Raw genomic sequence first — 9,407 nt, 5'->3', positions numbered from 1 at the left:
ATGATGAGCCTCTCTTCCAGTCATATCAGAAATCGGTTGATAATCAGAGTAGTTGTAAAGCAAATGGCCTTAAACTGAATCTGTCTAGTGTGCATGAGTCTTCAAGCAGATCATCTTCTACAGGCAGCACTCCACTCTCGTCTCCTGTAGTTGACTTCTACCTAAGTCCTGGACCCCCCAGCAACTCTCCACTTACTACACCTACCAGAGACTACCCAGGAAGTCCGTGCATCCCAAAGCCTGGGATTCACGTCCTTTATCCTATCCCTGAATGGCCATCAAACGTTAACCTTCTTCCATCACCTGGCATTTGCTCATCCCTAACCTCGCAAAAACTGAGCAGCCTTCCTTTGAACACCTCACCTAATGACCATCCAGTTAAGACTTCGGTCTCCAAATCAGCAGACGAAGGAAGCCCTAACCCACCAGGAAGCTGCGAGGAGTTAGGAGAGTTGTCATCAGCACCGAGGCGTTTCCCGTACTTCCAGAATGACTGTGCTTTTTCCAGTCCCTTTTGGAAGGAAGGATGCTCGCACAGCACGTCACCAGCTAATGTTAGCATGCACAGGAAGGACAAAGTGCTCGACAGGAGTGCCTGTCATCCTAAAGACAAAGAAACTTGCCACGATCAGAAAAGCCTTAACCAGGGCTCCTTCAGCTACATCTGCGAGAGGCTTGAACACCTGCAAGCCGATAGCTGCGATGCCGCGGGAAGCCCGCCCGTCTCCAGCGCTCACGCATGGCACAAGCTCTCCCCTGCCGTCCCATGCAGCCTCTTCAGGAGCCGGAAAGCAGATGGGTGGCCGTTCATGCTGAGGATTCCCGAAAAGAAGAACATGATGTCGTCTCGGCAATGGGGCCCTATTTACCTTAGTGTCCTAGCCGGAGGTGTACTGCAGATGTATTATGAAAAGGGCCTGGAGAAACCTTTCAGGGAGTTCCAGCTGCAGCCACACTGTAAGCTCTCCGAACCCAAATTAGAGAGCTATAATGTCTCGGGAAAAATCCATACCGTGAAGATCGAGTGCGTGTCTTACACAGAGAAAAGGAGGTATCATCCCAAAGTAGAAGTGATCCATGAGCCGGAGGTTGAGCAGATGTTAAAGCTGGGCACCACAGATTATAACGACTTCACCGATTTTCTCGTAACGGTCGAGGAAGAGCTTATGAAACTTCCTACCGTTTCTAGACAAAAGAGGAATTACGAAGAGCAAGAAATGACTCTGGAAATAGTGGATAACTTTTGGGGGAAAGTCACTAAGGCAGAAGGAAAACTCGTAGAAAGCGCCGTCATCACGCACATTTACTGCTTGTGTTTTGTGAACGGAAGTGCTGACTGCTTCCTAACCCTGAATGACCTGGAGCTCCAGAAGAGGGACGAGCGTTACTTCGAGAAGGAGGAGGAGAAGAAATGGATCGATATTCTCGACTGCCATTTCCATAACTGTGTCAAAGTGCAGGAATTCGAGCAGTCGCGAATTATTAAGTTTACGCCCCCAGATGCCTGTAGGCTGGAACTGATGCGTTTCAGGACATGGTATAATGGGCAAGACCTTCCCTTTTCTGTGAAGGCTGCGGTAGTCGTTCAGGGGGCATACGTTGAACTTCAGGCTTTTATAAACATGTCTTCAACTGCTCCGATCCCAACGCGTTTACCCTCTGTGAAATACTGTGAAAACGTTATGATACGCTTTCCCGTTCCCACGCAGTGGGTCAAAGCACTTTGGACCATGAACCTCCAAAGGCAGAAATCCCTAAAAGCAAAAATGAATAGGAGAGCGTGCCTTGGCGCTTTACATGAGGTTGAATCTGATCCCGTAATACAAGTCTCGGTTGGAACAGCAAAATACGAGAGTGCCTACAGGGCTGTTGTGTGGAAGATAGACAGGCTTCCAGATAAAAACTCAAGTAAATAATTTGCGCTATAAAATGATGGGCTTGGGTGCGCATCTTCACTGTTTTTATGCTTGTGTACCTCCATCAGCTTCCGTAGTCTGGGTTTTTATCTGTACGGTGGTGTTAGTGGAAGCTGGAGTAACCTTGTAGGAAAAAGAGAATATAGCCTTTTTTTTTTTTTTTAAAAGGACATTTTCCTAATTTATTCCATGGAGGCAGATGTATTATTGTCAGTAATTACAAGCGTGCAGTATCATGGAAGTGGATCTCATCATTCTGAGTAAACCTCAAGTTTGTAGTAAGAAAGAGGGAAGGGCTTATGCTTCACATATACCAGCTGGGCAACGGTGGGATGGGAAGCAAACGCCAGTAGGTAAAATGATTTGCCCACCCAATATCACACAGTTAACAGAAAAGGTGGTATTGTAACTGTTGGGCCTTGGCTTTCTAGCTTCATTTAAGAAACGGTAGGTATAATACATAACTAGAAGGTACTGGGGTCAAACTTGCTGTAGGAAGTTGACTGTGCTTTTGTAAAGGGTAATATCTATTATCTCTTTTATGGGTTTCTGCATTGAGATTGTACGTTCATGGCAATAACAGCACTGACAAAAAATGCCTCCCACTTTATTCCCATTTCTCTCTGGTGGTGGTACCTCACTAAAAACTTGCAGCAATAAAACCAGCTAAGTTTATAGTCGTGCATGTGGAAGTTGTTAATTTTCCACTAAGTAAAATAGTTAATTTACCTTAATTTAATGGAGAAAATCTGACTTCTCGGAGAAGCAAAATATAAATATATGGTTTTAAAATTCCAATTTTTAGTTGTGTTACCAGGTTAATAGCCCTATGTAGTACTTTTCTAAAGGCATACAAATTCTTGAGGAATACAGTATGCTGCTTCAAGTTCTGTAGAGTGAAGGCATTTGATCCTTTGGTTAGATATGCATTATGTGTATTTGAGGCTTTGGGAATCTGTGTAAGACAAGGGCATCTCTTAAAGCATTTTGCCTAAAATATCTGTAAAATCTGTACTTTTAGGAAGGGGCAAATGCATAGTATTAACAAACAGATTGTCCTAGTCTTGTAGTATCCTAACTGTCTGGACTAACTACCTCTTTAAAACGTCCAGAAAATATTTAATCTTCTTAAGGCCTGGTTTCGGGTATGCTAGTACTAAGTTGACATATCCACTCCCAGGTTCTGACAGCTAGATGTGTGTGCAGGTGAGAGTTAACATTCAAAACTATTAAAAAAAAAAAAAAAAGAGTAGAGGCAAAAAATCTGAGGATATTTTTTACCCTGCATTTTTAACTAATTGTAAGTTATACTTAATCTGACCTGTTGTTTAGGTAATTATGATTCTTTTTTTTTTTTACAGTTGGATATTTGATATTTGAATTCTGATTGATCTTTCAGTGACAGAAGTAACAGATCAACAGAAGAACTGAGGCAGGAGCAAGTGAAAAGGGAATATTATCCTGAGCCTATATATGAACTAGATTGCTTTTGGTATTAAAACAGCATTTGAAAGCATCCTACATCAACATGCTAATGTGGCAGTTGTGAGAGTATGAATCATTGCATGGCTACTGGCAGATGAGAGCTAGTATTTTTACTAATGATGCTGCATGGAAATACCGGTCCCTTTTGCGTGCAGACTGGCTCTTGCTTAGGCGATGAGGTCTCTCAAACCTCAAGCAATTGTGCCTTTCGATTTCTATTGATGCGCACTGCGGGAGGAACAGCACAAACACCGCTGTGGTCAGATTCAGAAATGACGTTGTGTTAATGCCATCTCTGTTTTTCCCCTTCTTTTGCTTTGGAAGAAGCTGTGGTCAGCTTGGACCCGTGGCTAGTGCCATATGGTTCCTCCCGAATTGGCTGAGCCCTCCCTTTTACACGCTGCTTGTCACCTGGGTATCTCACGCTCTGCTCGGAGAGGATGCCGGTGGCTGCCAAGCAATGGGCAGCGGGAGAGCAGAGGAGACGCAGCATTGGCAGACGGACTAACACAAGGCAGGGAGCCAAGCCAGAATTAGTGGTGGGGGGAGAGAAATGACAGAGAGAGGGAAGATAAGGGGAGGCAGTAAGGGAGGGCTTGGGGAGACTGGAAAATGGACAGGGAGGGCAGAGGAGTTGATGGAGAGATGTTGGAGAACCATTGGGCAGAAGAAGATTCTTCAGGTCTATATGGGTGTCTTGCACTCCAGGCTTCAAGGATTTGCTGCTGCTGTGGCCCGTGTGTTTCCCCAAGGCTTATGGCACTGACTGTTCGGGTAGCTGTTAGTATTCTTGGCTATTTAATGTAGGTTTGCTTCTGCAAAATCAAGTCAGTGATTCAGTCAGGCAATTTTAGAGAAGACTAAGTCTTCCAAAGTCTTTAATTCCCTGCAGTCCATTCACCTTAAGATTTGATATGCACAATTAACTTCAAATTTATATTATTTGAAAGTAAGAACTGTTTTTTGTGGCATCCTACAGCTTTACATTATTTTCTACCAGTAGCTTAGACTTTTGACTTTTGAATAATTCCTCTGGCTGAGATCTGCAAAACCATTTGTATCCTTGAAACGTTCACGCATTTGAAAAAACATTTTGGTAGTAATACTGTCTGGTCATATTTTAAACCTCTCTATCAAGTTTTCTGTATGCAGTTAAGAGTTTAAAAATAGAGTTGTTCCAAGGCATGCCAAAAATCTGGAGGCAGTCAAACTAATAGAAATATGTAAACTTTCATAATACGTTTACTGCAGGGAGAAAAATATCCCAAGGCTTTTGCTTTCAAAAAGCCTTTGTCCAAGGCTTCTTAAGAAAAAAAAAAAAAAAAAAGGGAAAAGGAAAGGTTGCCTACAGTTATATTGCGACTCCATTTACAGACATTGAAATACGTTAGTATCCACTGGATTCTACTAAAGTGCTTCCTTGGAAGAGTGCTGGCCAAGCGAAGTCAATGTGAGCTGCGAGATACCCCAGATTTTTAAAAGCTGCCTATGCTTATTCAGATATGTAAATGGAGAGTTTGGAGCGCGAGTGTTAGAATTATTAAAAAAAAAAGGTAAAAAACCATAGACTTTGAAGGGTTGCTCCAATGAAATTTCTGCAAATTGAGTCTACATTTGTGAAATAATTGAGTCTACATTTGTGAAATCATTGAGTCTACATTTGTGAAATCGGGGCATTGTATAAGGAAATGTAGAACATTTTATGATTTCAGCACAGTACTGGGGCCAGGCTTTGCACTGGAGAAGCTGTGTGCACCTGTGACGCCCAGGGAGCTGAGGAGAAACTAGACTTTGAAACACTGTGTTTTAATTTCTTGCTGTGTAAATTTGTGTCCTGCAGTGTTTCCTGCTAGGACACCTCCATCCTTGGGCCGCTGTGTAAAGCAACAGTTCTTCAGCTGATTATTTCTCCTTTTCTTCTGCATCATGGAGCCACACTGAGGAAGCAGTGATTAAGCAACAAAGAGAAATGGAGCCAGGGGAGCCTGTGGCTGCTGGCGGCCTTTAGCGTCTGAGCATGGACTCAAGTGTGGGAGGTGATGTGGCTCCCAGCAACCTTCAGCTGCCGCTTTTTTGTCTTCTAAGCTGCCTAGGTGGAAACTCCAAGCCATGACTTTGTTAGGTGGGCTCCAGCCCTGCCCAACCACCTCCTTCTGGCACCAGCACTGTTGCAAACTGCTCCTTGGCAGCGGTACCTTCCCGCTCCCCTATTTCCTATGCATTTCTCCCAGAGGGTTGGATAAATACACCCATTTAGGCATAGCTGCAGGAGTTGTTAACTTCTGACAATTCTAATGTAAATCCGTTCTTAGTAATTGTTCATGTTTTCATGTTCAAAATAAGACCTTTAGAACTGGACCTGTTTTGGCAAAAATAGAATTACTACTTAACTAAAATAGCCAGCACATTTTTTTTTTGGCCTAAATTGCTTGGCTTTATGAGCCTTTCTCAGATCAAGGTTGCTTGAAAGCTACTCATACAGGTTAATAAGGGATAAATAGTGTGAGTAAATGCAGCAAAGTTAGATTATTATTTATGAAGTCCTATATGAATGCTAAAAGACAGTTTGAATTTAGTTTCATAGTTTTACTGATTTGTTTGTTTTGGCTTTTTTGTTGTTATTCTTCAGAAAAAGAGCGCAAGAATTTGGAACATTTTTAGGAAATAAGAGCCAAATTTTCAGATGTAAGACAGGAAAGACTTGGGTCTCTGAATTCACAAAAGTCTTAACAAGTTGCCTAGACACCTAAACCCCAGGGCTTCTGTCTTCTAAGTTAGCTAGTAAAAGTTCAGTTATCTCCCCAAATTATCTGGTTGCCTTTCAGGAGTGATTTGATTCCATCAGGCCAGATGGTCATGTCTCCACGATGCCTGATGGGCCGCATCTTGGATAGCTGGGCTTGCATCTGAATACATTGTCTTAGCTTCCACTAGGCAACTGTACAGACTTAACACCATATCTGCTTCGTCCAACTTGTCTTTCCACACCACTACCTTTTCTCTTTTCTGGCCAACATCTTGCTTATTGAACATGACAGGTTTTTTTGCAAAAGGATCTTGTACATGCAGCCTCTCTTTCTTCTTCTAACTCCAGTGTAATACAAGGCCTGGGAAACAATGGTTTCATGGAGCAGAGATGACAAGGACTGGCTAGTTTTAGGTGAAAACTAAGGCAATGCTCACCATCTTCCAAAGCGTTGGTTGATCGCTTTGCTTGTTGACAGCCAATGGGAAGATGTTGCTCCGCACTCCTACCACAGCCCAGCAGTGGGCAGAGGAACTTCTCCGCAAGTGAAGTGGTGAGTACCTCCTTCTGACACTGATGTTGGTACAGGAGATGGATGGGCTGGGGGGAACCTTGTGTTTTGGGAGTAGGCAAAAGGGTCCAGTGGAGGCTATTCCAGAGGACCCAGGGCAGTAACCTTACCCAGATCCCAAAACTATCATCTCTGCCTTTGCAGGTTACCACCTAGGGGAAAGGATGGACCCCAGAACTCATTGATTCCCAACACTGAAACTACCTCATGGGTGTGGGTTAGCTGGAATATAAACCCAGAGATTTTTTTTTTTAAGTGCTGTATGGTACTGAACCACAACTGTGCCATGTCTAACACAGGAGCCTTCAGCAGCAGGCCAAGAGGAATGGCCCATTTATGTCTGGGCTCAGGTGAACATCTACCATCCGACATTTACCATACCTGTCCAGGAAAATTCCAAGCAGTGGTTATTTCTGGATTCCCTTTCTCAGAAGACAAAATAAATTTTCCAGACAATTCCCATTGCTACTTGTTTCTCCATAGGCCTTCCTCCCACAACAGGAAGATGCTGAATTTGATCTCCAAAAGCCCTTAGATCTACACCCTTTTCCTACTACCACAAATGGACTCCAAACAAGATGCTACTGCTCTTGGACAAACCCTTTCTCCTCAGATCCTTGGTCAACCATAGTCCCAGAGGCAGAGCATGCTGCTTTCCTGGCCAGGGCATGATGTGCCATCTCAGCATTGCGACTGCTGCTATGAAGGACCCTTCACTTGTGGCTGACGTTGTGCAGTCTGCGCATCCCAACCCAGCAAACAGCACAAAGACCAGGTCAAGGAAGTGTGTTGCCAAGCTGCATCCCGGCACCACCACTGGAGAGCAGAGCAGATCCTGGGAGCCAAGAGGAGCACAGCTTGGGTGGGTTGTGGTACCACAGATGGGATGACGTCCCACAGTTTGGCTGTGGAATGGGGTGCTGCTTCTGGTCTCCTTCACCACTGCTGTTGCTGTCACCACAGCTGTTGCTGGGACGATGGCAGATTCAAGGATGGAGAGGCCCGCCCCAACAGGGAGCTTGTTCCACCATGTCCAGGCAGTTTGGAAGAGGGACCGTGGACCAAGAGAGTGTTAGTGCAGGAGAAATGGGCTTGGACGCAGCAAGAGATGACCAGCAGCAGGTCGTGGACAAGGCCCACATCACAGAGGTATACAGATCTGCCTGTCACCGTACATGAGTGACAAAGCGCCATCTCCTCCTCACACTTGTTTAGTCCTCCTCCAACTTCCTTCTCAAGGAGCTAGCAGGTGGTTGTAATATTTGTTTCTGACTTTGTTCCCTCCTCTATTTCAGTAATAAAGTCCCTAATGTTATAGTTTTACCTGTCTCTGTGTATTGTATTATTGTCCTGAGACTTTAGCCACACGCTGTGTGCCCCTGGCATTGCACTCCTTTGCCCAAGACCTTTACGAGCTCACAAGCTGGGTGTCTTTGTGCTTTAGTGCCTTGAAGGACCCTATCCTGTAGTGTGCTCCAAGGTGTGAGTAACGTCTCGCACACACCGGTAGCACTGATTTAGCACAAATCGCAGTCAGTACCTCCTATTCCACCCCCATACCAGCCTTGCCGTATAGCTGTGTGGGTGACTCTGAGCCTGATTCATGCGCAAGTGAACTAAGCGGTAGGCTTTTACATAAAAAGGAGGTGACAGTACTGCTGCTTTTGGTCATGGGCCATGGTTTTGGGTAGTGGTTTGTCATTTTTTTAACTGTGTGTGGGTTGTAGAGTGTTGTGCCTTGACTGGTGCGGCAGGTAGGTTGCAAAGTGTGCAAGGAGGGGTGAGGTTTTTCCATCTGATCTCTCCAGCCTGTCCTGCTCGGTTAGGTTTCCTTCCCTCTGTGCTGACTTTGGTGATGGCCATTGCTGGGCACCTACTTCTCCCCACTCACCTTAAAGGTGCTGTTGTACTGGACATATTTAGGGGAGCTTCATTCCCAGAACTCGGGAACTACACATTTTTTGTTGCGGTGATCCCTAGCAGTCCCTTTGACGGATCTGCCCTTGCATTTATGAGTGCAAATTGTATTACGTCTTCCTACAGTTTCTGTGACCAGTTCCTTATGAGCATGCATTAGAGCCGTGCTTTGGTAGAAAGCAGCAGCTAGTCCCATTTGGGGAATGGCTGCTGGCTCTCCATCGTGATACACGTTTCTTTAAAGATGCCTGGGAGACTTTATGGCCAGTGGCTGATACTCTTCCATGGTACAGGACTCCAGGTGGTGTGTATATAGCATTATTTTCTGAAATCCAGTTCAGGTTTTCTTTGAACATTGCAAGTAGTTATGTAAAAAAGCAGCATTTAGGGTAAGGATCGAATGCGATGCACTGCTGGAAGCAAGCCTGCAGGGGATGCTTGTAACTCAGCCACGTACAGAGTCCAGATGGTGAAGGATTGCACTTGTCCAGTGACATGCCCCTTGTCCAAAGTGGTGGCTGTAAATGCTGCTGTGTTTCTGTGTGCATGCCTTTGGGGTCAACCGAACAGAGAGAGGAGCACTTGCAAGTCAGCAAACAGCTTTTTAAGCTACTGATTATTGTTGTTGTTGGGACCTACTGACTTTATGCCGGACTTGGAATGAAATCTGGAGGATGGTTTATTGAATTAGACTTTGTTCTGGTGAAGTCGGAGACACATGTATTTGACAGGACTCTGCCCATCAAACTGCTCAAATGTGAATTATCTCCTA

The 9,407-nt window shown here is 44.7% G+C and overlaps 1 protein-coding gene across 1 annotated transcript in view; it reads left to right on the top strand.

The window, feature by feature from the left end:
* STON1 (stonin 1) overlaps positions 1-9,407 on the top strand; it is an 11,652-nt gene that overhangs the window by 99 nt on the left and 2,146 nt on the right. Inside the window, exon 2 of the mRNA XM_009333612.1 lies at positions 1-1,908. This exon is cut by the window's left edge and continues 5 nt beyond it. Within this exon, the coding sequence (XP_009331887.1) occupies positions 1-1,908 (1,908 nt within the window). The remainder of the gene's footprint in view (positions 1,909-9,407) is intronic.

This window comes from Pygoscelis adeliae, unplaced genomic scaffold, assembly GCF_000699105.1.
Source record: "Pygoscelis adeliae isolate BGI_AS28 unplaced genomic scaffold, ASM69910v1 Scaffold1, whole genome shotgun sequence".
Lineage (NCBI taxonomy): Eukaryota > Metazoa > Chordata > Aves > Sphenisciformes > Spheniscidae > Pygoscelis > Pygoscelis adeliae.
Note: the sequence above shows the minus strand (reverse complement) of the source record. Positions and strands in the feature narration are given on the sequence as shown.